The 27,634-nt window shown below is 39.5% G+C and overlaps 3 protein-coding genes across 5 annotated transcripts in view; all 3 read left to right on the top strand.

Moving 5' to 3' along the window:
- Positions 1-111: 111 nt before the first annotated feature.
- Positions 112-2,941, top strand: acat1 (acetyl-CoA acetyltransferase 1). The gene is made up of 12 exons (XM_088399183.1): positions 112-266; positions 528-575; positions 651-768; positions 831-926; positions 1,084-1,184; positions 1,258-1,401; positions 1,488-1,638; positions 1,710-1,805; positions 1,873-1,986; positions 2,183-2,247; positions 2,327-2,484; positions 2,556-2,941. Exons 1-12 carry the CDS (start codon positions 216-218, stop codon positions 2,674-2,676), a joined length of 1,263 nt encoding a protein of 420 aa, XP_088255309.1. The 5' UTR covers positions 112-215; the 3' UTR covers positions 2,677-2,941.
- A 1,298-nt stretch (positions 2,942-4,239) lies between these two features.
- Positions 4,240-9,378, top strand: tmprss2 (transmembrane serine protease 2). 2 transcript variants are annotated; one of them, XM_088399181.1, is made up of 14 exons: positions 4,240-4,355; positions 4,533-4,580; positions 4,719-4,905; positions 5,623-5,715; positions 5,873-5,986; positions 6,061-6,190; positions 6,271-6,381; positions 6,926-6,966; positions 7,221-7,392; positions 7,566-7,744; positions 7,820-7,915; positions 8,312-8,454; positions 8,529-8,681; positions 9,219-9,378. In XM_088399181.1, the coding sequence occupies exons 2-14, from the start codon at positions 4,566-4,568 to the stop codon at positions 9,225-9,227; spliced, it is 1,443 nt and encodes a 480-aa protein (XP_088255307.1). In that variant the 5' UTR covers positions 4,240-4,355; positions 4,533-4,565; the 3' UTR covers positions 9,228-9,378. The 2 variants fall into 2 exon arrangements, with proteins under 2 accessions (XP_088255307.1, XP_088255308.1); XM_088399182.1 differs by lacking the exon at positions 9,219-9,378 and having other exon boundaries at positions 8,529-8,690.
- A 7,057-nt stretch (positions 9,379-16,435) lies between these two features.
- The window catches only part of dscama (Down syndrome cell adhesion molecule a), a 45,716-nt gene continuing 34,517 nt past the window's right edge, over positions 16,436-27,634 (top strand). For both annotated transcript variants that reach the window (XM_088398641.1, XM_088398640.1), the window contains exons 1-3: positions 16,436-17,399; positions 25,110-25,427; positions 25,710-25,859. In XM_088398641.1, the coding sequence (XP_088254767.1) occupies positions 17,357-17,399; positions 25,110-25,427; positions 25,710-25,859 (511 nt within the window). In that variant the 5' untranslated portion in view covers positions 16,436-17,356. The remainder of the gene's footprint in view (positions 17,400-25,109; positions 25,428-25,709; positions 25,860-27,634) is intronic.

Below are 27,634 nucleotides of genomic sequence, written 5' to 3'. Positions count from 1 at the left end.
CTCTGTCATTGATTCTTTATCCACGCAATTCAACAATTTGTGTGTGCGTGTGTGTGGGGGGGATAACAATAAAGCAAAGCAGCAATGCTTTATGTTACGTCATAGGTCACACCCTGCTACGTCATAGGTTACACCCCTCACTGTGATTGGCTGCGTGCTTTGAATGTTCAGCTGAAGGTGAAGCGTTCCACAAAACGTACTTTATCAAGATCAAAATGTCATCCAGTGGACTTTTAACCATTCGGGCTGGAACATGCAAGCGCCTGGTAAGTATGCGTGTGTTCAACAGTACACTATGTTAATCGTCATTCGTTGCATTACTTCGTGGGAGTGTAAACATTAGCGGCTAAGCTAACGACGAGGCATTCACTTGCCATGTTAGCATAAAGCTAATAAGGCGACTTCAACTTGTTCCCACTTCTGGTACCTGAACATTAACTGTTGCTAACCCGATTTCAATAAATCAGCAACTAGGTTTTGAACTTTTGTGTTTGGAGTATTATGCACCACTGTCCTCCTTTTTTTAGATCCACAAATACCTCTCAAGAACCTACACCACTGGTCCATCTCTCAATGTAGGTGCAGAACTTGCAAAAAATGTACGTGCGTGGAGTGTCCACTTATTGCATAATCTATTGTGATGGTTTCAGGAGGTGGTCATTGTCAGCGCAGTCCGGACTCCAATGGGTTCCTTCAAGGGCAGTCTGGCAGCAGTTCCAGCTACAAAACTGGGCTCTGTTGCTATAAAGGGAGCAATAGAGAAAGCAGGTACATATGGTTGATGCCAAACACTTTAGGAAAAGCCACTAAAAGACATTTTATGAATTCAGGAATAAAGCCTGAAGATGTGAATGAGGTCTACATGGGGAATGTACTTCAAGCAGGAGAAGGACAGGCTCCCACCAGACAAGCCTTGCTTGGAGCAGGTGATACTTAGTGTTTGAAAATGTGTTCACCATGCAAATATATGCGTCAATACTTCTCGAGTAATAAGAGTCAGCATTATTCACTTTTAATAGCTTTCCAAATGAATGGTACAGCATTCAACAAAACTGTGAGTTGATTACCTTTTTCTACTTTTAGGTTTAACACTTGGCACTCCAGCAACAACAATTAATAAAGTTTGTGCCTCGGGGATGAAATCAATCATGATGGCAGCTCAGAGTCTAATGTGTGGACACCAGGTAGTAAAGTGTTAAGAGTTCAATCCAATTTGCAGTTGCTTTTATTTATTGTGTACTTTTAATTTTTGTTAAGGATGTGATGGTGGCCGGAGGTATGGAGAGCATGTCCAATGTGCCTTACGTGATGGCCCGAGAAACACCATCCTACGGTGGGGTTAAAATGGAAGACCTCATTGTGAAGGATGGACTCACTGATGTATATAATAAATTCCACATGGTAAGTCTTAAATACTGGCACAGTGAAATATGAACTTTTTTCATTAATTTTCTGTCAGCTTCATGTTTCATGTGTCCACCAAACAGGGCAATTGTGCAGAGAACACAGCTAAGAAGAGCAGCATCACCAGGGAGGAGCAAGACAGCTTCGCAATCGGGTCATACTCACGTAGCAAAGCAGCATACGAGTCAGGAATTTTGGCTAAGGAGATCGTTCCAGTTAGCATCCCACAAAGAGGTTGGTTGGGAGAAGAGGGTGGATTTTTTTTTTTTTTAAATAGTATTATGTAATGGTCTTGTGATTTTCAGGCAAACCTGATGTGGTCGTGTCTGAGGATGAGGAGTGGAGGCGGGTGGACTTTAGCAAAGTTCCCAAACTTAAGGCAGTGTTTCAGAAAGACAATGGTGAGGATCAATTTGCCTTTCCTTCATTCTTTTTTTGGCAAATGGCTCATTTGCTTGCTAATTTTAGGCACAGTGACTGCCGCCAATGCCAGCACACTGAACGATGGGGCTGCTGCCCTTGTGTTGATGACAGCAGACGCTGCAAAAAGACATAATGTCACTCCACTGGCCAGGATTGTATGTAAGTACAATTTATGATGAAATAAAATTCTGAAAAATAAACACTTAACCTCATCCAATCATTAAATTGTTGCTGGTTTGGTACTTAAAAATGTCATGCACGTTCAATTTTTTCCCCCAAGGTGACTTAAAAAATAAAAACATCACAATATTTCACTGCTTTTTTTTAATTTTGGTCTTTTATTTCTGCTACCTAGCTTTTGCTGATGCAGCTGTAGCCCCAATTGATTTCCCCATTGCTCCGGCATACGCTGTACCAAAAGTACGTACACTGAATTTAAATTCGGAGTGACCTACTTAAATAGATAATTCCAAAAATAATTTCTTTTTGGGGCTCTTAGGTCCTGGACGCAGCTGGGTTGACCAAAAATGATATCGCTATGTGGGAGATTAACGAGGCCTTCAGTGTGGTCGTTCTGGCCAACATCAAAATGCTGGACATTGATCCTACAAAAGTAAATGTCAACGGGGGAGCCGTGTCACTCGGACACCCCATTGGGTAAGCAGAAGGTGTTATTAAAATTAAAAATTGAAATTTTTATAGTTAATGTTCCTATTCTCTCCTGTCAGGATGTCTGGAGCAAGAATTGTTGGTCACATGGTGCACAACCTTAAGTCGGGCCAGTACGGTCTGGCAGGTATCTGCAATGGAGGGGGTGGAGCCTCCTCTATTATTATCCAAAAGTTCTAAAAAAAAAAAAAATGGAAAATACCCTCTGAGAAATGTGTGGTAAGGGATCAGAGTCCGAATGGTTTGCTAAGCTCCGTTTTATTATGAAGAATGCAGTTTTTTTCTCAAGCTCCAATGCAGGTGGCCTATTTATACAGCAAACAAAGGCTCAAGTTCTATGACATCATGACTCCAATGTTACACTCCTTTGTCAAACAATTAGGTGATAAAATAAGTTAATATTTAACTCTGAATTGAAATGGCTAAATAAATAGTTTTTATTAAAGTATTGTTGTATTGATCTTTTTGGAACAATGGGTTGAAAAGTTTACGTACCTTACCAGGTAATGTTGTGCACTGTAGTTTCTGTGTTGGCCACTGGGTGGTGCCATTTAGTCGCCATCATTTTGTTTCAATGTCATTACGTGTGGGATGGAAAAATAATGTAGATATGATAGCTGTTATTTTTCTTATCAGAGAGATAATTTTTGAACGGCAGTAGCTTTTGTTGACACAAGACGGTATATTCACTGAAAATTATTCTTCTATTATTCTCGACAACATAAAAAAAGTCGCTCTAGATGCGGCCATTGCGTGAGGAATATGTTGGTTTTCCATATGCTCCTATAAATCATTAAAATGTAAGTCCAATCAGTCACTAAATAAAACTAAAATGTCATCAGGAAGTAAATACCAGATACCTGAATAGTCAATGAAACGTACAGGAACAGGAACTTTTTCAGTGATGGGAAGTATTTACCCATGGTTGCAAATCTTTTACTAACTGAAAACAAATAACTAAAGAATAAAAGAAAATGTCAAAAGCTGAACTCCTACAAAAAAATTGTTATTGTGTAACTAAGTTTTTATTCCTTTTGTCAATAATTTAAAAAATAACTTGCCTCCCTAGAACTGTAGTTCCTCCCACTGTAGGAACTAATCTGTTTGTTTAGTAAAATGCTGGTTGACAGTGTTGAGGTGATATTAACAACAAGAACTTAATGTTCCTTAGGCTCTCACCGAAAGAGTTTCGTCTCTCATTCTTTTCCTTTTTTTACCAGCCAACACAGTCAAACAGTGAGCTAAATATTAACAGAGTTTCAGTCCTTTGACCACAAGTATTTTTATAGTCGTTTCCATTTGTTTGGCCTAATTATTATTAATTATACTTGAACAAGTGTACAGATAACAATTAAATGTAATGTAAGCATTTCTGTATTTTTTGGGGGTTGTGTTTTTGGTTGTTATAGGTCACTGGGAAACTTTTTCAAAAAATTAGTTTTCAGTCATGGATTTAAATGTAAACTTTTTGATTTTGTTTGACATTTGTTTGGAGACCAAATACGTGAATTTAAGAGGATTAATAGGACCACACCTCTTTTTATATATAAAATATGTAGATGAATGGATTTTAACTGATAAACTTGAAAGAATCGACTCTATTCATCTCAATGGTATTCTGGATTCTAATCGGAGAATTAAGTCTATCAATAGCCATGCTCAATAAATGTTTGTTCATGTCATTTTTGAAGTGGCACATGAATTGAGTGACTAACAACGGGCTGGCTTGTGCACACAGTAAAAAAAAAAAAAAGGAAGGTGTGGTCATGGCTGTTCATTACTTGCTCTTGGGTGATTAGGAGACAGAGCACGGGTGAGGACACAGAACAACCCAGTGCTGGAAAAATTAAGATTGCAAGGTAGGTCTGTGTGTTCCTTGTGTAACGCAAACCTTCAAAATTTAACGACAAAGTTGATGTCAAATAAGATCCTAATTATTTATACATGTGAAATTTAGTAATACTTTTTCCATTTTCTGTTTTTCTACATTTAAAACCTGCTTGACTTTAAGACTGTTCACTACTGTTTATTTCCAGACATAGTTAACAAGCCGTGTGACCAGTTTCATCATGAATGTTAATCAGGTATTTAAAAAGTGACTTTTAGTATTGACTTTAATGCAGTTTTCTGTATTTTTTTATTGAATATAATAGCTAAGCAATTCCGGATTGATTGTTGAAGATACAGTATAACCATTATTTTAATGACATTTTCTTCTACAGGCATATGGTCCCACTTATGATAATATGGGCTTTCAGGATGAGAAAGGAAGACCCCCACCATTCGCCCCACAGCAAGGGCTCTATCCTAGTCTACCGACTCCGACCTATGTCGCCTTCGCTCCCGAACCTATTAACACGCACCAAAGCACGACACCTGCTACGCCACCAGTTACTAAAGAAACCAAAGGTATACTCACTAATTTATTATTTTAATTCAGAAGCCCTTGCTAATTGCCTTTGTCCTACTTATAATGTCTAACAGTGACAAAGTAAATTTTGAACTATTTTCCACAACATGGAGTGGAATTTTATTTCTATTCATTTTATTTATATATAATATTATATTATATATTTATATACTATATATTACTATATATTATACTGCGGAATTTTATTTTTATTCGTTTTTATTTAATGAACATAAAATATTCATCCTACCTTTTTTGAAAACAAATCACTTCAAATGAATTATTAAATTATTTTATTGGGCTTGCTGGAAAAGTTACATTTTTAGTATGGTTGTTAATTTTGTACCTTACACTTTATATACCTTTGTACCTTACACTACATATAAAATACTAAAGTTGTCTAAATTAACAACTCGAAAAAAATATACAGTATGTAATTTCTATGTTATTCATATAAAGAGAGGCCGATAAATCTTATGCTCTCAATGGAACAGAAAAGTGTGCTTGGTCCTTGATCAAATTTCCTTGTGTATTCGCACAACAATAATACACATTTGTACAAGTGCAAAGGTTGTAAGGCAATTCCAGGCTCCTTGTGTGGACTTTGTATGTACTACATTCCAAATCCATGCACGATAGGCCGATTGACGACTCCAAATTGTCCGTAAGTGTGAGGGCGAATGGTTGTTAACTCAAAGTTTGTTTTGTTCTTACAGAAAAAAAGCCGTGTCCATGGAAACGAATCTTTGGTGGATCCGTATTTGTTTTTATGATTCTGGCTATTGCGGCGCTCTTATTGTGGTACTTCTGTAAGTTTTATTATTTCGTCACAGTCTCATAAACCATTTCTAAAATGTGTTCATGTTCTTTTTTTTGCCTTTAGTGGATGTGTCATATGTACATGTGCTCACGTGTCTTATCAGTTTTATTGTGTATTTATGTCTTTATTTGTGTGCTTATTTGCAGTGGACTTCAAATGTGCATTGGGCAAGTCATGCACGTATAGTTGGAAGTGTCTTCGCCACACCCAGTGGTGTGATGGAATCATAGACTGTCCACATGGAGAAGATGAGATCTGCTGTAAAAAAACCTTTCAATCTTTTAAATTCACGTTTGCTACAGTATGTTTGGCTTAGTGATATTCTCTTTATTAGTTCGCCATCATGGAAGCAATTTCACGTTGGAGAGTTTCTCATCATACACCGAATCGTGGGTTCCTGTTTGTGGCGATAGATGGGATGACAATTTTGGGAAGGCTGTGTGCGAGCAGATGGGTTATAAGAGGTGAGTTTCTTATGACAAATTTAAAAAAGAAATAGAAAGTTGGTTTCTAAATGGTTATGGATCTTTTGTTTGGCCCACAGGGAGGATTATGCAAGTTACAGCAAAACAAACACATTAGTCGGGGGAAAATTCGTAAAGCTGGGGCCTGACAGCGAACATAAATTGCCAATACAGACCCAGCTAGTTCCCAGGTTGGTAAACTAACTAATACACAGTCACAATTGAAAAAAAATTCTTGCATAGTGGTAATGGTGCATTAATAAAGGGAGTGGATTATTTTATTTCCTCAATTTCATTTAAAGGCTCTAAAAGGCGTGTTGGAGCAAGAATGGACAACAAGTAGCTTTTTATTGAAATTTTTTTTTAAAGAACATATTGGCTATCTAGTAAACACAGCAAAGTAGATTAAGAGAATTTCTTGGATTCTTTTTATTCCGACATGTCACATTTGGTCAACCACATACATAATTGTTGCTGGGCAGAATTCATAGCCGCCTTTATACAAAAAAAAAAAATCTAATTTGCTTACGTCAGCCTTACTGTACATTTTTCTGCTGTACATACATACTTTTTATTACTGTTACTTTAATTACTAAATAACTCCTCTGAATTTAATCGACCATTATTTTTGGTTGAACTGTTTGTTTTTTATGTATACAGTATATACTCAGACATGTACGATATATTATGTGATGTGTTTACTGAAATTACATTTTTTATTCTCATTCTTTGCAGCGTTCTTTGCTCAGAGGGATCTGTCAGGCTTCGCTGTGTTGGTGAGATACTGTTTTCATTATTTCTGTATTGCCAAGACATAGCTACTGTAAATTGCCAAACTACATCGAAATCAACTGAATAGGTAACACAAATAAATATGAGCAAATGTCAAAGGAATCTAAATCATTTCATCAATAATTTTTAATAATTATAAATAATTCATAAATCTATCAGTCACAAGAAAATAATGTGACGGCAGTGCGGTCCAAACTCTATGGCTGCTTAATAATCATATTTTTTTTTCTGTTTTCAGATTGTGGAGAAAGTTCTGCATCTCCTAACAGTCGCATTGTAGGTGGTACAGAGGCTAAAGTTGGCGCCTGGCCATGGCAGGTCAGTCTCCAGGTTGTCCGTCAAGGACACGTTTGTGGAGGCTCTATTATCAGCAAGCACTGGATTTTATCTGCTGCGCACTGCTTCCAAGGGTGCGTTATTTCCCCCGTCTTTCCTCTCTCTAATTAATAATTCTGTTGTGTTTGGAAAAACATGTTTTGAAAGTTTGTGTATAGTGTAATTTGCGTTATATGACTGTGTAAGTACATTTGGAATAAATAGTAAGTGATTAGAAAAAAAAGATTCTGTTAAATTGAAATTTCAGGTCCAAGTTCTCCAATCCATCAATGTGGACTGTGCACGCTGGCAAGATAAGGTTGTCTGAGATGGAGTTGTATTTTGGCAATCCAGTTCACAAAATCATCAGTCATGAGAAGTTTGACTCGGATACTAACGACAATGACGTGGCACTTTTGAAGCTGTTAACACCTTTGACATTTTCAGGTAAGTACAATGATTCTTGTTTGCTTTGTTTCAATTCATTTCAAGATATGAGAAAATGTTTGGTTGATCCAACAGAGAAAGTAAAGCCTGTTTGTTTACCAAACTTGGGCATGGAATTCTCAGACGGACAACCGGCGTGGATTACAGGTTGGGGAGCTTTGCAATCATCTGGTAAGGAAAAACATTTCTTCACTCCAAATTTTTTTTTTTTTTTTTAGAAAATAGATGAGTTTTTGTTATTTAAATGTCTAATTTTAACTGAATACTTGTGCATCATTTCAAAATGAAATTTCTCACAGGACTCTGATAAAATATTTTCTTGTCTTTACAAGAATTACACAGAAAAATATATATATATTTTGTTTCACTATTCTACTATTTTAAACGTGACGGCCATGGTAGTGTAGTTAGTAAATAACTAATAATATTATTTTAAAACACATTTGAATAGGTTGAATCAAACTTTTTTTCATTGGGCTCCATTTAATAATTGATTTTTTTTAATTATTGAGAGAAAGATTATGACAAAATGCTCTTCATTAAAATTCAAGCTTTCATTTTCCTCAGGCCCATCCCCAGACATACTAAATCAGGCTGAGGTGACAATTTACAGCCGAAAGAAGTGTAACAAACCTACAATATTAGATGGGGCAGTTACAGAGTCGATGATTTGTGCCGGCAAACTCAGCGGAGGCGTCGATTCATGTCAGGTGAGTTTGGCTTACCTGACACACATTCCCGCAAAGACTTGACATGGTACGGCAAAACTGGTGTGGGTCTGCAGGGGGACAGCGGAGGACCTTTGGTGGTCAAAGAATCCAACGTGTGGTGGCTGGCAGGCGACACTAGCTGGGGGTTTGGCTGTGCTCTGAGGAACAAGCCAGGGGTCTACGGCAATGTATCCTACCTTCTTGACTGGATATATTGGAAGATGGCGGTACGGTGACAACACTTCTGAAATAAGCCTTGAAGGGAATTAGCAACCAGGTCTTTTTTCAAATTAGAGATTTAGTTAAAACAGGAGTCAAGTCACTAGCAGCATTCTGATTCATATCGTGCAAAAGGAATTACCGTATTTTCCGCACCATAAGGCGCACCTAAAAACCTCCAATGTTCTCAAAAGACGACTTATAATCCGGTGCGCCTTATATATGGACAAAGTTTTAAAATTGGCCATGTATTGAAGGTGAACCTTATTAACCGGTGCGCCTTATATATGGACAAAGTTTTAAAATTGGCCATGTATTGAAGGTGCGCCTTATAATCCGGTGCGCCTTATAGTGCGGAAAATACGGTAAGTAGCAAGGAAACAGCGACATGTTACATAGTACGCTCACTCAGCACATTCCAGGAAAGCCAGTCTAAAAGCAGAATTAATAACAAACAATATTCTCATAATTATATTTACTGAATAAGAACAAAATATTGTTGTTATTGAACCGTAATTTCTACATTTTTGTCCTCTCTTCTACAGACCAATTGATGGAAATACTGGTGAACATGAACACACTCTCAGCCTTTGCTTGGCGTTACTGATTAATACAAAAACGTTGCACTTTGGAATGAAAATATTGATCTATGTTTTCATTTGAACAAATGTATAGGAATAAATACTTTTTTGCACAAAGGAACAAGTGATTGTGAGTGGCTCAATAATTATGGTCATTTATACATATTGAATGTTTGAACACTATTTTTTTTCACGATACATGACACACTTTGTGCAACCCGATAGATATAAATTTTCAAAACTCCATAAAGAGGAAATATTTATTTTCAGTTCTTGCGTGAAATGTCTTGTGCTGGTTAAGAGAATCTCTTGTTTCTTATTCCTCGGTAAACCTGAGTGTCTCATCACCGAGCTCGGCACGCTAATTGGCAGATGCTCAATACCGAGAGCCGACATTTATTATTTGTTTGTACTAATTACCGAACCCGTGATCATGCCCTGACTCCGTTTCAACCACAGAACAGATGCCACAATTAGCCACTCATTGCAATTGCTGCCTGCTTAGTGTAAGGACCTTCTCCAACTGTGCCAAAGCGTCTTTCATCTATCGCTCGTTTTCTTGTTGCCCCTTAAATGATGCGTGGGAAGAACAGGATGCTCTGGCGTGTTGAGAAGCCTACTCAAGATCACAGCCATCTTAAATGAGCTCTCCTGTTAATTCAAAGGGCAGTGTAGATTATCCTGCAGGATTTGAAGCGGCCTTTGGGCAGAGATGGCAATGATGTTGTGTTAATTGCGTGCGTAGTGTGTTGTACTGAATTTATATTCGATCTCAAATGTGGAAGTGCAGTGTGTATTGTAAATCCTTCCTGCGTGTGCAACCAACCCTTCCGTGTGTCATTTTGCCCAAAGACGATCATCGTTGCAACATTGTTGAGTAGCCAATGAGCAGCGAGTCCTTGTTACTGGGCAGCTATGTGTTTATCCCCCTCTGTTCTTTCGTGAGGTCGATGTCACGCGTCAAGCCTCATAGAATGTGAAATCAGCATGAGTCTTTACGACACTCGAGGGTACCGCTGTTGTGATGAACATCAGCACTCTCGCTGGTTTTGTAGGTCAACCAGTATTAAGCTACGGGTGCAGGCCAAACCGTAACATGTGTAGTGTCCTTGTAGCTTGGACTAGCTCGGTGCTGTTGGAAAAAAGATTTGAAATGATCTCCTCAGGCTTTTCACATTTACCTTTTTTTTTAAAATATGGATTTTAATGCTGCTTGTGTTGAATAAGTTGGCTTAGGTCAACTAAATTAAATCACAGCTGTCAATCAGCTTTGAGTCACAGACAAACGTTAAATAGTGTGCTTACATTTTTGGTTGTCACTGTTTACCGTGATGTTTTATTTTATATTAAATTAGTGGAAAAAAATTAATGATAACAATGAATGATAAAATTATTATTTATTATTATTCACATTACATATATGCAATCAATTTGTATATGAACATCCAAACTATATCTACTGTTACCGTTTGAATTAAAACCTCTACATTTGCACAGATTGTACAAATATTAATGCAGCATTAAGAAAATATCACACATTTATTAATTTTTTTCTTGCTTTGATTTGATTTCTTTTAATGTTTCCTCAATGTTCTCAAACGCCCCCTTGCGCTCTCTATGTCTGCTACTCTACCCTCACCAATTCCATCTTTGACCACACGATGGCAACACTCATCTCTGATTGAGCTCGATTGTTGAATGGAGAGAAATTCTCTTTTAGGGAAGGCTGTATATTAATCTGTTTTATCCTCTCCATTTACAAACACAACATATATAACAAATATCAGATTGAACATCATTTATAATTTAAAGTATATTGTCAAAGAAGCTGGTTGGCAGGGTTAGCACAACCGCCTCACTGTGCCAAGGTTGCGGGTTTGATTCCGGCTCCAGCCTTCCCGTGTAGAGTTTGCATGTTCTCCCCGTGCCTGCATGGAATTCCTTTCCAGTTTCCTTCCACAACCCAAAAACATGGTCATAATTGTCAGAAAAATGAATTCAGAAAATGAATGAATGTTGAAGAAGACAAGTTATTAAAATACGATAGTCCTTTAAACAAAGCGTTGCATCCAAGCATCCTCCTAATTTGTGTTGCCCCACGGGGGAAGCAGTTGGTCGAACAAAACCTTCTCCCGCTTGGCCTGTTCAAATAACTGCGCTCTTTACAAACTTAAACGTTTGTTTCCCTTGTGTTCTCTTTTAGTTGGTGACTGTAAAAATTGCTGTTGACAATTTTGTATTTAGGTCAGTATGGACCCCTCAGGGTCTGACAAACCACTTTCTCCCAGAGTCCCTATGATTGACACATTTTCTTACAACAAATGAAGTCCTGCTCTTCTGCTTTTGAATTCTTGATGAGTAACATGTTAGAAAATACAAGACTAAATGCCGCTGTTGATGCATTTACGCTACATTTAGCTTCTTGTGTCGTTATTATAATGCATTACATTTGACTACTGATACAATAATTGTTGTTTATGGATATGCAAGTTTAAATTTGTATTGCATGTTTGGAATTCATTCCATGTTTTGTACGTTTGTCCCCATGGGTCTTCAGGGGCTTGTTTTGCATCACGTGACACTTTCATGGCTACCTGCTTCCTCTGAGAGAGAGAGAGGGAGAGAGAGAGAGAGAGAGAAGGAGAGAAATAAACAGAATTACCAGGACATCCTCTAAGAACATAATGCCTGTCTTAGACAGTGGGCATCTGTTGGCATTTCCTCATGATGTATGGGATACAGGGTTGGAGGAGGGAGGGAGGGGAAGGAGCTTCAGGGAGGATTATGTGGGAGCAACGAAGGCGGAAGGGAGGGAGGAGGGGGGGTGACCTGAATGCTCCATCCGTAAAGCGCTTTTCTTCTGGACTGGCCCTCTGCCGTGGACAGCAAGTCCAGGTCACACCAACCGGGTGATGCGCCCTTCTGTCACTGTGGTCTACAGGATTGGATTTTTTTTTTTTTTTTTCACCTGTTCAACCATTTGTCTTAATTCAGACAGAATGGGCAAAGCATTTGTTACTTCATTTCAGTTAGACTCAAACTTTCATTCATTTTTCAGGATAAACTCTAATATGACAAATCTGCAAATGCTACTTCAAATGTTACAAAATGAGGATTTGTAATATTTAGTAACATTGACACACTCTTTTTTTTTCTATAAATTATGAATACAAAAGAATAGTCAAATCCAAACTGTTCAAAAGTCTATCTAGTCCTTGGAATTGCTTCTAATGAGAACTTTAAAGTTTAATGCAACATATGTTGCCCGTGTCCTTGTTCCTTTAGCAGGAACGACCTTGCATAGTTTAACATTATAATTTTAAATAAAGCAGTAAATGCAGAAGATGATGATGCATATTCTGGATACTTTCTAGCATTTGGTGGGTGCCTGGACTTGCATCCTTCGAGGAATAATATAGTTCCTATTGTTTCCCTCCCACTTGACTTTTAGTATTTTCTGATACAATGCCACCATCCACTTTCTCACCACCCACCCTCCTTAATTGCAGAGTTTTTTTTTTTTTTTTGCACAAGGTGACTTCTATCTCTTGACAGTCTTCCCGTTAAGCACACGCTTAAGATTCCATGGGGCAAAGTGCCAGCACTGAGGCCAGATGGGCGCCCCAGTCGCTACCTGCCACCCGGTGCCAGTCCCCCCCTGACACTCGGCTCTTACCATCTGTGCCGACCTGCCCCTAGCTGTCAAACAGTTCAAGAACGGGCCATGGCGTTCCCGCCTGTTTTGTGACAACTGACAGCTCAGCTGTGCAGATGTTGTTGGAACGCTAAAATAGGCAACAGCAAGGCTAACATCTGTGCTTCCCGTTAGGAAGAACAACACCGGCCGCTGTGATTGCGTCTCAAACCGAGCGACAGACGGCGCTTAACGTTCTGTGCGGAATCATCCGTGCATGACTTGTCGTTCCACTGTATCGTTTTACAATTCCATAAATATGTTTTGGAGATTAAAGCCAGATTACAACACTGTAAACAAGACAGATTTACAGATTTAAGGAGATCACAAGGTGGTGATACTGATAGCATGGTTCATAGGTCACACACAATATAATCCACGTATTATTAAATGGAATCAATTGTTTTGGTGAAATTCTGCGTACATGCAAGGCTGCATTTATTGTGTGCTGATTTTCCTGTCACATGGTGCTCCCCCCACTCCTGTCACACCATGTTTTGATCCAATGTGTAGCAAGTGTCAGGTGTAGCCCTTTTATTAGCACTCTGCTGGCCATCCCAATCAAATCATAACAATTTTGCATTTTTGACAAAAAGGTGGGAAAAGGAAAGGTAGCGAGCGAGCAGTGCGGAGAAATAAAAGGACTTCATGCATTTTTATGACTGCACAGATAAGGTCACTCATGTGCTGTGGTTACTAAGCAACACTGTCACCCCGTGTTGGACAGTTACAGACCAGAGGAGTCAAACTCAAAGATGTTTACTGCTGCTCTGTGAGTGGCAGTCAGCTAGCTTTGTGCTTACCACTTTCACTCACAGGCCACAATATTATATGGACTAACTGGACATCTAATGATAGCCGTTAGCTGGATTAAAATGTTGCCTACAAATATAATACAAAAAAAAACACTCATCTTTGTTATTAGAAGACCCTAACCTGGTTTTATTTATTGTTATTATTTCTATGTGCTTGCCGAAATAAACAAATCAAATCAAAACTCTATTATCTTCAATGGATCTTATTACCGTAAATTTCGGACTATAAGCCGTGACTTTTTTCCACAAATTTTGGCTTATAGTCTGAAGATTATGGTAGATTGTTTGAGATGTTTGTGCATCAAATAATCCTGCTACACTAAAAAAAAGTTCTAATTGCTTTTCCACTCCTGTTCTATAGGTGGCAGTAATGAGAATTATGCAAGACTTGAGTTTTTACCACCAAAGCTGGATTTTCTGGGTCACTGCCTCGAATGGGCCCGATGTAAGAGCTCCTTAATGGTGAGTGATTTATATTCTTTGATTTACACATAAGGATCTTTTGCTTAAGTGCTACCATTGCCAGAATTACAGAGATACAATGAATCGATTGCTCTAAGAAATGCTGTGTCGTCGGAAATTACATTGCAATGTCATAAAGCAATTTTTTTTTCCTTACTCTGTCCAAAAAAAAAAATTAGGAATGTATTATGTAAGAGCGTGCATTATCTTCCATACTACTTAACATCCATCTGCAAGTATACTTAATAAAATAATATAAATGTTGTTTGCCTCTGGATGACCCTGTCACCTGCCGTAAACTTAATCAGGAACAGACAGGAGTGCATTTAAGTCATATAGGATGCAAAGTCGTCAATGAGCGCAATCAATGTATGGATCCTTTAGGATGAGCCATCAAGGAGCGCACCTTTTTCCATTCAATCGTTATAAAGCAAGCAAGGTGATAACATACGTGGAAAAATATCAAATAAAATATGTTGTGCACGTCTGAAAATGGTTAAATAAACACAAGATTATCTTCTAAAGGTAAATAATTGCGCTCAGAGGAAACAGGTTTTGCATCTTTGTCTCTCCCGTCTTTATATAGCGGAGATACAGTCGACTCGTTAAAGTTGAATAAAAATGTAGTCCCACTTTCCCTTCAGAATTTATGGTCAGGGAGAAGCAATCAACGGCGGACTAATAAAATGAGGATGTACAGTAGGTTAGATGGCCATTTATCCATCGCTACCCCATAATGTCGCTTGAATTATTAAACACGGCTGACTCGCTTATCGTGGAATTCACTTTCTTATGCTTTTGCCATAATTGGTCATCTTAAACCATTGTGAGGTGTTTATTTATTAGCTTGTTTGAATATAATCAAATGACTTACAAGTTCATTTGTTAGCGAATGCCATAAAGTTACCCTCGGGGAATGCTGCTGTGTAGTTAACATTTTATAATCCCCTAATGGTTTCTTGCTAAGATCATATATTGTGCTACATTACACAGTAAACGATCACGAAATCATTCTAATTATGATCATGGTGATATACAGGGAGTTTTTAAAAATATTTATTAACATACAGACCTTTTGGAAGCTGTGATGGAAAAATGGCAATTTAGTAGAAAGCATTACATAATGCATAAGACAAACAATATTATTTTTTATATTGTGTTTAGAACATATACTGTACAGTATTTAAATCAGCTTAATATACACGTGTAAATAACAGAAGGGCTTGGGGAGGATAATAGCTTAACCTAACAACATGTCATAGTGTTAAAGAAGGATTAGAAGAAAAAAAAAAGATTTAACTGTGTATAGCTATACAGGCAATGATTTTAATCTAATCATCGAAGCCAAACTGGGTGCTGGGACAAACCCAAAGATGACAGATGTACCATATGTTCAGAAGATTGGCAAACAAGACAACAAAGGGAAATGGATCTGCGGAAGTTTGCGTGCATCTGCTTGACTGTTTTTGTCTAAATGTTTTGAAGAAAAATGCATATTTGAAAAGAATTTTAAGAATTTATTTTATTTAATATTTCATATTATTTCAGAAATTGTTTTATATTGAATGTGTACCTACCTATCCATCTGCTCATCAGAATTTATTTAATTTAATATTTCATATTAGTTCAGAAATTATTTTATATTGAATGTGTACCTACCTATCCATCTATTCATCCATCCATCTACTCATCCATCCATCTACTCATCCATCTACTCATCCATCTACTCATCCATCTACTCATCCATCCATCCATCCATCCATCCATCCATCCATCCATCCATCCATCCATCCATCCATCCATCCATCCATCCATCCATCCATCCATCCATCCATCCATCCATCCATCCATCCATCCATCCATCCGTTCTTCTCGTTCTTCTTCTTCCATTTATATTCTTATATTTGCCAAGCTCAATTAACGTGCTGCTAAATTCTTCATGCACAACTTGTGATTCCTGCACAAATCACATTTGAAAACCAGATTTAATCTCTACTTCTCATACCTCCACCAAACGTCTAACCAGTCAGGTGAAGCCTGGCCTCTCCCTCTCTCCAACTCCACCTCCCCCCTCCCTCCCTGGAAAACCATTCTCCATCCTGCTACACAAGCAGCAAAGATGTCCTGCAAAGTCTCTCATGCTAAATGTCCTTTTATACTCTCTTCATGGGCCACCTTAATCATCGTTAACGCAAAAGACAAAGAGGGACTTTAAAGGCTCCCTCTGAGGCTCAGCTGCGCCCCCCCCCCTCCCCCCTCCCTCCACCCACTCACATGCATGCACCTTTAAGGCAATGGGAGAGGGAGGACGCCGCTGCGGAGAGGAAGAGGGTTTATCCCACACTTGTGCAAGGCAGGGCAGATTGTAGTAGGCGCAGGGACCAGTGTGCGCAGTTTGTGTATGGAGGGAAGATGCGTGTGCTTGTTGCTCGCCGGATGGAGAGAGGTGGAGAAGAGAGAATGAGTTTCCAACGCAGCTAACAATCATCGCTGTGCGCACTTTTACGCAATTGAATCCATCCTCTTGTGCAGACGCGTTTTCATCTTTCATTCCAATTTGTGCATTCTTAATTGCTTATTGGTTTTTAATTGGATCATTTTTTACATTTTTCCTTTTTTCTTTCTTTTTTTTTTTTTTTTTGGAGGAGTTGTTGTTGGATTGTGGAATCTTGGGTGTGCGCACAACCACTTTCTTCTATGCGCGTTTATCCTGAACCTCTCACCTGGATCGGAGCGCACGGAGCTGGGCTCCCTCATGTTCAACGCCAGGCAGAGGTCCGACACGGGGGGACGGCTGCGCTTCTGCTGCTGCTGAGGCCCCGCGCGGTCCACCTCCGCTCGCACTCCAAAGGCGGGAGACGCAATACTTGTGGATCATATACTACACTGCCTCCCGCTGCAGCACAAGACAATCAGCTGCAGGAAGAAGCTCCAAACCATCCTCCTCTTCTTCATCTCTGGATTGTGTGAGAGAGAGTCGGAGTAAAAAAAAAAAACAGAAATGCAAGCCTGCCCTCTTCTTTCATTACAAATGACTTGTTGAAGAAATACCAGAAAGCCATTTAAGGAGAAAGAGTGCAGGGAGAGAAGCAGAAAAAAAGCCTAAGCTTGGATATTGAAAGGAGCGGGGCATGTGGATATTGGCTCTTATCTTTTCCCAGTGCATCTTGAATGGTAAGTGTTGACAAATTTATTTTTGCATGCTTTGACTGAAGTTTTGCAGGTTGAAGTTATCCATCCAATTGTTCCCATTTCCAAATAGTCTTTATCTTCATTAGAGGGAAGGGGGAGGGGGGGGGGGTGCTGTTGCTATGTTCAGTCTCAGGCACTGGGCCGTTTAGAGAGGGTTCATCTACATTAACCTTCAAGTGTAACATGCTTTTACCTTTTTATGCAATATTTGTAACCTTTCACCTTCCTTGAAATTGGAAAGAGAATAAATAGGTCGCTTTTATATGTCCAACAATGGGTGCAGCGTGCATTGCAACGTAGGATCTACATATTAATGTGTTAATATTGATTAACGCCCCCCCCCATTGATATTTCAGTAAATTCTAGGCCTGAAAGAAAAATCTCTTCATTTGCTTTCTGTTTCTGTATGCATTTATCCTTTTTGTAATCAAACAGCACTACTTATAGGCCTCAGTCTGTTTTTTTTTTTTAAACATAAACTAAAACGAGCATTTATTACATTGCATGTGAAACCTATTTGATCAATAATTGTATCTGTAGAATGATTTTAGCAGGTTCCAATAATGGAAACATTATTAATTCATTTCACTTGAAACAATTTTAAAATCCATAGAGTTTACCGATTAGAAATGGACTTCATGCATGTTATGAAATATGTTAATCTTTTTGACTTAAATGAATTAACATGCAAATATTGTGGCCTTTTTGTTCAGATGACTTTGAGAAAAAAGGATTATCGGATAGCTAGTTTTTTTTTTTCTCTTCCATTGCACCCGCCATATTACAAGAGCAGACATGGAGGCATTTGGGACTGGGAAAAAAAAAAAGACAAGCCCTTATCACTCTTGTGTACAAGCACATTGTGTAAAAATATGAAACTGGATGTCTTTTTTTGATCAAAAGTGAATACCTTCAATCAATTTGATCAAATTGTCCTTTTCGGTGGCTTTATTTAACGGCGAATCCACGGAGGGTGTGTGCGGAGGGGGGGGCAATGAGGAGGACAAGGGGCTTTAGGGTAGAGAGCATGTTGCAGGGGGGGGCGGAAATTGTCTTTAAAAGAAAATGGGGGCACTTAAAGGTGTTTTGGGTTACAATTAAGAGTGAAGCACCAGGAAAACCATTTTGTGGCCATGCTGAAAGCAAAATTCTACACGGTTCTTATTCTTCGGGGAGAAGGGAGTAAACGCAATGGTGCACCAAAGACTCCATTTTTTTTTTACTGCAAGCGAGGCGCTTTCAAAAATATACGGCCACGACATTGATGTCCACTTTCAATCTGACACTTGTACTCGGCTAATATCTATTTGCTGAGCGGGATGTATTGCTTTGCTTGCGACTAGCTTTTTTTTTTTCTTAGGATTTGGTTCAGGCATGAGCGTTGCAAAATGGCTGCTGCTCGAGATATCTACATGGAAACTTTGAATGGCAGCAGCAGCAGCAGCAGCAGCATTTGGCGCTGCATGCGCACGATGCTGCGGCATTCGTATCGAGAAACCTTTTGCTCTTATTTATTAATCCAAATTTCATTTGAATGTGCGTAGAATAGAATTTTTTTTTTCTTAGCTTAGCTAAATGCAGCCGTAGTGGTTTTCAAATATTGGCAACCTTCCTTCTCCGTTGCATAGAAATAATAATGCGGATTTTGGCTTGTCCGCTGTCTTTTGTTTTGAATGAGAAGATATAAAAGGCTTTTAAGGGAGTGCTCTTGTGGTTGTCTCTATGGAGACCTGCTTTAATGAGTTCACTGCAGTGTGGGTTATGGGCTCAGGTGACCCTTAAAATACTTCCCAAATATGTTTGTTTAATTTTTTTGGAAGATAAACAGTATTATTTACACACTTGTGACTAATGAGGAATAAATGTAAAAAGAAATCATTCTAAATGTCAGTTACTGAGCATTGCTTGTTTGTGGGAAATATCTTTGAAATATTTCAAGCCACCTATTGAAGTGGTCATTTATGAATATGGCCTAGTGTGCAAAATTTATTTTGTTCTAAACTACCCATTTGAGGCCTGTGATGAAACATTGGCGGTTGCTGAAGGTAAAATTTGCTGTGGAGTTCTATTTAATGGTGCTTGAGCTTTTCAACCGCTCTCCAAAACGTCTCTATTAAGAGTTAAATCAACGATCAGCGATGTTTTCCATTTATGAAGGGATGAAATTGGGCATTTGGCAGAATGTTGTTTTTGCTCAGCTGAGCCTTGGGGTGAAATATGATACATGCTCAATGGTGTGCTAATAAGCTGTGTAAATATACAAGGGTGCTCTTCAACTGTCTCGTTTTAGGATCGGACCAGGATAGGAAGTGCTGGTGCGGAAAATCGACTGGTTTGATAAAAACAAAACAATCTGACCTAAAAACGTTACTTTGACCTCTACAGAATACCAACAAACATCTGTGATTGACATAACTCTTTAATTGGGCCCCATTAGATATCATAGATGTCACTTTATTTCTTTCATATGTATTTGTGTCCGCCAAAATCATTCCCACATCTTTCAGGGGATACAAATTCTTTTTTTTTTTTTAACATGTACAATTAAACTCAGTTGATTAGAAGCATTTGTGGCTAAAGCCAAACTGTGGTAGGGTTTTTAATTTCTGGACCTGGATTTAACACCGTACTGACAGATAAGGTGTAACATTTGTCCAAGTTGTGGTTCATATTTGTCGGAAATGTTGTGAAGCAACAAAGATCCTCAAAAAATACTTCCCAGGAGATCAAATATTGGCAAGTAACTTAATAACCAGGCTACAATCGTGACTATTTGGCAAGTAGCCTCCATCACGGCGCTGTTTTAACCTAATTACAATCAGACAAAACAACATGACGTGGTAGAGGTCACATTAGGGTCAGTGGGAAACCAGGTCTGTGTGGTGTGGGTGTCTTTTGGCGCACTCTGTCACTTCATATACAGTTAGGGTCGTCTGACACGGTCACAGCAACAAGCCAGCCAGCTCCTCAGTTGCCCATTAACATCAACAGAGCAGTCAACGCAATGTAGGCCACTGGGAAATAAATGTGTTTTCAAAATGTCTTGACGGACCAGCGAGGCTCGATTTTTGCATTCCGATAATTAACTAAATTTACTTTCCACGTGATCGAGACAAGATGATTGATTGAATCTTACCATTGCATGCAAAATATGGATAGTATAGTATGCTGGAGCCAAAGCAGTGATTGACAGGTGTCTTATTTTTTCTGATAAATTCTTCAGACCTCTCGGACTGGATATTTTTTGGGTCCAGTTGGAGGATGATTTTTTTCAAATTCTTAAAATGTATCTTCCTGGATATATAAATGACACCTTGCTTTGCCGTTAGATGTCAGCATTTTTGTATTCCTCCATTGCGTTTGGCTTGGCTGTGGAGATGAGAGTAGACTCAAGCATATGCTAATGGGTGCACATTGAACTGTTAAAGGTTTCATTTAACCCCAACTGCAATGCTTAAGGAGATGATGATGTGTAGTGAGGCAGAAAGAGGAAGAAGAGCGGGGGAAGAAGGCTCATATGGAGTCAGCTTGTGTTATGCTTACAGATTCATATCAATTCATTCTGGTTCACCATGCAGAAACATTTTTTTATTTTTTTTTAGACTCTGGTGAAGGCTGGCCAACACTGTTTGTCCGAAACAACTGGAAAGTGGATTGCACTTCTTTGCATGTTAAATTTTCTTGGTATTAATTACATATTCTTTTTTGGGTGGTTATATTACACAAATGTGTTCAAATGCTTAATATCGAGTAATCTGAAAAGTTTTAGGAAATGTCCAGTCAATACATGAGAGTAATAGGATCAATGCATCATGTGAAAACAAAAGTAAAAAAAAAAAGATTTGTAATGATCTTGATCACTGTAATAAATTCGAAAGCATATTTTTGTTACATGAGAGCTGTTTGTGTAACCAAAAAATAATTATAATCCCATGTGGTTATTTTTAGAATAACATTAATATTAAAACACAACATCTAATATTTTTTTTAGGATTTTTCAATTGAAATCTGTAATGCTAGACCAAAAATATTTGTCTTTCCTTTTAGCTGACATATTCTAAAGGCCTAACCAAATGACGCTGATTAGCATTCAGAATGCGTCTCGGTTTTGTGGCCCGAAAACGTGTTAGATTTTCAAACATTCTGGCAAATGTTTCATTTAAGTGTTGCTAGCCCTCAGCGCCATTCCGCTTCAGTCCCCGCTCTATCAGGCCGAGCCCAGAAGTGATTATGCTAATTACTGTTTGATCAGATGATTAAATTATAATTTGATTAATCCAGGGCACTAAGCGCTCTGAATATGTTGATGTGTGTTTTGCCTGCCGCTATTTGCTGAACCTCCAATAGCTTTCTTAAACACACCATTCAGAGGAAAAAGACATATGTAAGGATGGACTAGGAGGCAACATGAATAAAATAAATTCTGGTTTTGCACTGTCTCATGAAAAAAAAAAAAAATAGAGTGGCTCATGTCGGTGTGCTGATTTAGTGTCGCGTTAATGCACACCGTGCAATATTGTAAGTCTTTGCTTGTTACCGTTATTCTCAATTGACTGGCTTTCCATCAGGGTAATTTATAATAGTGCTGCAGAGACAGCTGGTTGTAAAAAGCCCAAAATTGATTTTGTTTTAAAATGTTGTAGCCACCGCTGATCTGCAAAAATACAAAGCACTTGCATAATTTAAAATGAGTTGTTTCGTATTACTCAGCTTTGTGTTATTTGTTTATTATGTAACTATTTTAACATTTCATTGAATTTAATCACAATTGAGCCTTTTCAAATGTGTCTGAGCGGTAATTAAAACGATGCGGTGGTCTCACCATTGACCGAGAATGTGGTTCTGTTGGTTTCATAAATCTACAGAACTTTTTTTTTTTTTTGCTCAGTGAAATCTTCACAGGGGCAGACGGGCTAATGGGTTAGGGTTAGGGTTAGGGTTAGGCAAATGGCCCCCGGGCCCACAGGTTGGACACACCTGCTTTAAGGTCATATAAATTCAGTTGACATTTGATTTGGAATAGGTTTGGCAAAAAAAATTATTGTGACTGGGATTAATATCAAATGTTGATAATGAATCTTTCTTATGAATCTATGATGAGAATTTTCGAACCCTTGCTTCCTCTCTCGATGCACATTTGTACGTGGCATCAGCAGGATCTTATTTACTCACTCCGTCATTTCATTTCTCTCTCCCCTCTTCTGTCCGAGTTGATTTGTCCGCTTCCACCTTGACGACTCATTAAAGTCCCCCAGTACGTGGGAACTCTCTCGTCTCCTCAGCGTTCATATGCATCAACTAGTCCACGATGACTCTCGTCTTGCCCTCTGGAGAGTTGACATCAGAGGAGACTATCATTGGTTTTACATCGCATCTGCATGCCACTGAGCGCACCGCTCAACAATTATTCATGAGGGCAAATTGGGAGCCGATGATTTGGGAGTGACGAGTCCCTCTTCTGTGATCTGTACATCTCAGCTCACCGCACTTTACTAGATATTCTGTAAGGCCTTAGGGCAGAAGTGGAGGGGGTGGAGGTTCTGAGTCTGGGGGCCTTTTGTGGGGGGGGATGCTTACTCACTGTCATTATGAGGGCCCCCCCTGATCTAGAGCCCCTCCTCTTTTTTATAGCCCAGCCCCCATTCTGCCCTCCCTTGACAGTATCCGTCGTAATTACCTGCATGGCCTGCCATGAGCTGTCAGAATGGCTCAGTTCTAGTTTCCTGGGGTGAAGTAGCCCGAATATTTTGATGCCCTGGTGCCGATTATATTTTTGGGGAAAAACACAACTTGGTGCTTTTATTATTAGAGATTCAAACGAATCCTTTTTTTGCTTCCTATGTGAAAGACAAGCTAATAGTGTCAAGCCAAACCAGCACCATCACTGGCTGCATTGACTCGTGCGCCTGTCACCCAAGGACACGTCAGCTTGTGTGTTCATAGGCTCCACGACATTAACGCTCATCCCCCCACATCCTTATGACACGCCCGTGTGCACTCCCCTTGACCCAAGTGTGTCTGGCGCCCTTGAGCTCCAAATGAAATTGTAGGGGCTCCACAATGGCTGAACCGATTCGGAAAACACCTCGTGCGGATCTTCCTACCACCATGTGATAGACATCTAAGGTGGAGCATACTTTGACCTCTGCCAAGGCTTTTTTTTCTTCCTCTTGTAATATCGGCCCGTGTGTGACTGTCTGAGTGCTTTTCAGTTTTCCGCTTCTCCACTCAAGCCCTTCCCGCACTATTTTCTTGGCATTGCACTGAAAAATAAATGTAGTCATACTGTATCTATCTGAAACGTTGCCATCTTAAAGGCTTGTGTGTCCATCAAGCTTTCTCATCTGAAGAAATCAACCACCCAGAAATGGGGGGGTGGTCTCAATATTTTATGAGTTGGCGCGCAGAGGACTGAGACAAAAGCAGTTATGCAGCAAACCGTCTTCTTTCGTTCAGCAACCTTCTCCAAAACAGAAGCTGCATGATGACCGCCATCATCTCCTTACTCAGCTTGGCAAATCCTGTTTGAAATATAATTATACAGAATTTTTAACAAATAATAATATGGGAACCAATAGCTGTAAATGTCTTCCCAGCCATTACCGACACATGGCACCCAACTCGGGTAACTCGGGTACTAAAACTACAAGCAACTATTAATTGTCACTCAAGTCCGCTGATGTGTCTCAACAGTCCATTCATCCAAACTCCCCAAGCAGTGCATGTTACAAAGGTCATTTAAATGTACTCAATGTGTTTAGCGTATTTTCCGGACTATAAGGCGCACCGGACTATAAGCCGCACCTTCAATGAATGGCCCATTTTAAAACTTTGTCCCTATATAAGGCGCACCGGACTATAAGGCACACAATTAATGCATCATGTCAGATTTTTAATCCAAATCAAATCACTCTCCATTTTATCTTTTTTAGTTCAACTTCAGACACAACAAATTACTTTATAATCACAAAATAATGATCCATAGTTTTTTTAATTCATGATTCATAGTCTTCAGCGGGCCACTTATGATTGATTTCATGACACAATGCTTCGGGCCAGTTTAAATTTAGGAATTTGGTCCATATATATGGCGCACTGGACTATAAGGCGCACTGTCGGCTTTTGAGAAAATTTTAGGTGCGCTTTATAGTCCGGAAAATACGGTACTCATTGCTGAGCATTGGTGTCAGGGTTCTTGTGTTGTTTTTAGCCATCTCACTTAAGATCTGACAATGTTGTAGCTGTCACCAAATACAGCAATTGACTATTTAACACCTACGGGACAAACCGGCCCTCCGAGTACCGCACGTGTGAAGTGAGCGCAGCTCCAAATGTGCTGAGACATGTGTTGGCCCCGGTGTTTGTTTGTTGTAACAGGTTGAGCGACCAGTGGGTGGAAGTGGCCTGCGATTTGAGCATGCTCATTAGGAATTTATGAAGCGCTAAAATGTTTCGTCTCCGGGGAGCCGGGATTGGCAGCTGTCGCACGGGCAAGCAGATGGGAAGGCGAGTGGCCCGATGACAGCGAAAGAGAATCGAGAAAGCGTGTCATACAAATGTTTGGGGGCTTATGTTGTAGCAATAATCATTTGTAACATTTAAATTTACTCGCACTTTCCAATGCTTAACTGTTGGTTTTAAATACAGCTTTGAAGGAATTTTCTAACATTCTGCTTTTTTCATTTTTTGCAGTTTTCTGTGAAGATCTACGTTCCAGCTTATATTTTGTCAATGCATCTGTGCAAGAGGTAGTGTTCGCCAGCACCACAGGGACGTCGGTGCCCTGTCCCGCAGCAGGTGTGCCACCTGTCTCACTGCGCTGGTATCTGGCCACCGGTGAGGAGATCTATGATGTGCCAGGGATCCGCCATGTGCACTCCAATGGCACCCTTCAGATCTTCCACATCCCCCCTTCCAGTTTCAGCAAACTCATCCATGATAACACCTACTATTGCACAGCGGAGAACCCCTCAGGGAGAATCAGGAGCCAAGATGTCCACATTAAGGCTGGTTGGTATCAATATATATGACGTGAATGAGTATTTATCAGCATCAAACTCTCGAAGGTGTTTGGAACTTTCAGTTGAGGGTCTCGGGGTCCTCCTTAAACGTTGCATGCGATTTCTAAATGCTCCGTTTGTCTGCTTTGAAAAGTCCATCCAAAATTGCAGTTTCAATGGCAGCAAACCTAGATAGCAAGTTTAACATTTTCAAAAATGTAAAAAATCTCTTGTTTTCAAGGATGCACAATTCAAATATTTAAAATGATCTCTTTGCACCCCCTCCTACTAGTCCTCCGGGAACCCTACACTGTTCGGGTGGAGGACCAGAAAGCCATGAGAGGCAATGTGGCTGTCTTCAAGTGCATTATCCCTGCCTCAGTGGAGGCCTACATCACCGTTGTGTCCTGGGAGAAAGACACAATGTCAATTAATGCTGAAAGTAAGTCAAATTTTTTCTTACCGCTCTTGAAAATGACCCTTGCGGCTCAATGGAAGATTTTTGGCGATGGATTGTGACAGCTGAGATGTGTGTGTTGTCTCTGTTAGCTGTGCAAATCTCCTAAAAATGAGGACTAGCCCGGGCTGATCTTAGTGTTTGCAATTCCGTCTGACCCAATGACAGCGAGGTCTCACTCCAATTCCTCTGCCAGCCTTCCACGAGCACACAGGCTGCCAGCCATGTCACTTAGTCTCAGTGTATTGACCCATTTCTCTGCGGCGCTCCGATCATTCAAATCACTTAAATGGAACACTCGCCTATGTGATTGTTTCCCCAACCCTGGGGGGCAAATTCATTTTATGTGGGACATTTAGCAAACCCAATAGACACAACTTAATGCCGTTTTTGCTTTTAGATGGAGGGCAAATGCTTTGGAGAGACTTTTTGTTGTTGTTGTCGGTGGTGGCGGTGATGGTTTTGTCCTCGGAGGCGAACTCAGCTATAAAAATAATCTATAGCACTTTTATAATTGCCCGTAAATGGATTTTTACTAGCATGTTTCTGGTATAGGGTCCTGTTATTGCTGAATTGGCAAAATTGACTGGATGTTGATTGCATTCATTGTGATTTGGATCTTAGGAGTGTTTATCAAAGTAAATATGAAATCATCACATCTGTAGCCATTTAAAGCTTGTCAGAAAAATAATCCAACCACCAATCCATTGCTCTTCTCTATGCTAAATAATGGATGTCCAACGTCTATGAATTCATGAGCAAATGGTCTTTATTCACGTCTCAGTGCGTACACCCCACATTCTCATCCTACTGTGATACACACACATTTTAAGTGCACTTTGTGTTTTTGTTTTTTTTTGTATCCATGTCTGCGAGTTCATCTGCACAGTAACTAATGGCATTTCCAATAATTATTTGCAAAGGTGTGTGCTTGTTCTAAAAGTTTGAACTGTCCATTTATTGGTTAAAATTGGTTTGTGGATGATTCTGTGTGGGATGGATTTTTTTTTTTCCTTCTCCACGCTGGGCCATTCCCCAGGTGGAGCTTGTGCTGCAGCCACTGAGGAGGCCTTGTAGTCATTTGCCTCAGTCTGCTGCTGTTGCCTGCTCTGCATTCAGCAGCAGTAGGGCCAAGAGGGGTCCGACCCCCCCCCCTCCCTCCCAACACCACTGCAGACACACACAGAAAAAAAAATAGTCTTCCTTTTCATGCGGCACACGCGCTATGCATCAGAGCCGTCGGCCATCACATTCTCTTTTGTCAGCTCTCCTTCATCTTCCCACTGCTACCGTCTTTGCTTTGCTTTTATGTATTGCACACATAATCCACGTTTCTACCAATATCATGATTCCTTTCAGTATTTTCTGTTTACTGTAAAGGTTCCTAAAATATCCAACCTGCACCCACCCATTCAGGTAACAGGCGGATAATCTATTGATTGGGCGCAAATTGGCTTGAATAATAAAAAGTGTGTTTCAAAACTACTGCCGATTATTACGGAGAAAATTATTTATGTTTATGTTATTTGTTCATGGTTTATTATCAGCACTCAAGACTATTCTGCGGTGTTGTAATTGTTGGCAATTACATAGCAATTAAAATCCTCCGTGGTTGAGGGTTGGCGTCATTGCCGTTACGGTGCCCTTGGGTACAACCAAATGGCAATGATCCTAAAAGTTTATTATCCGAAGATGACTGAATGTGCACAATTCCCTTTTCCACTCTTTAATTAAATAAAGGCAGTCATAATAAAAGAAAT

This window comes from Syngnathus floridae, chromosome 15 (assembly GCF_059516105.1).
Source record: "Syngnathus floridae isolate MCC-2025c chromosome 15, RoL_Sflo_1.0, whole genome shotgun sequence".
Classification (NCBI taxonomy): Eukaryota; Metazoa; Chordata; class Actinopteri; order Syngnathiformes; family Syngnathidae; genus Syngnathus; species Syngnathus floridae.
This window is presented reverse-complemented; position numbering and strand designations above follow the sequence as displayed.

Coding starts and splice junctions, on each gene's coding strand:
- acat1 (XM_088399183.1), top strand. CDS start 216: ATGTCATCCAGTGGACTTTTAACCATTCGGGCTGGAACATGCAAGCGC. Junction 1,185..1,257: donor GTCTAATGTGTGGACACCAG/GTAGTAAAGTGT, acceptor ATTTTTGTTAAG/GATGTGATGGTGGCCGGAGG. Junction 2,485..2,555: donor TCACTCGGACACCCCATTGG/GTAAGCAGAAGG, acceptor CTCTCCTGTCAG/GATGTCTGGAGCAAGAATTG.
- tmprss2 (XM_088399181.1), top strand. Junction 4,906..5,622: donor AGTTACTAAAGAAACCAAAG/GTATACTCACTA, acceptor TTGTTCTTACAG/AAAAAAAGCCGTGTCCATGG. Junction 7,916..8,311: donor GGGAGCTTTGCAATCATCTG/GTAAGGAAAAAC, acceptor CATTTTCCTCAG/GCCCATCCCCAGACATACTA.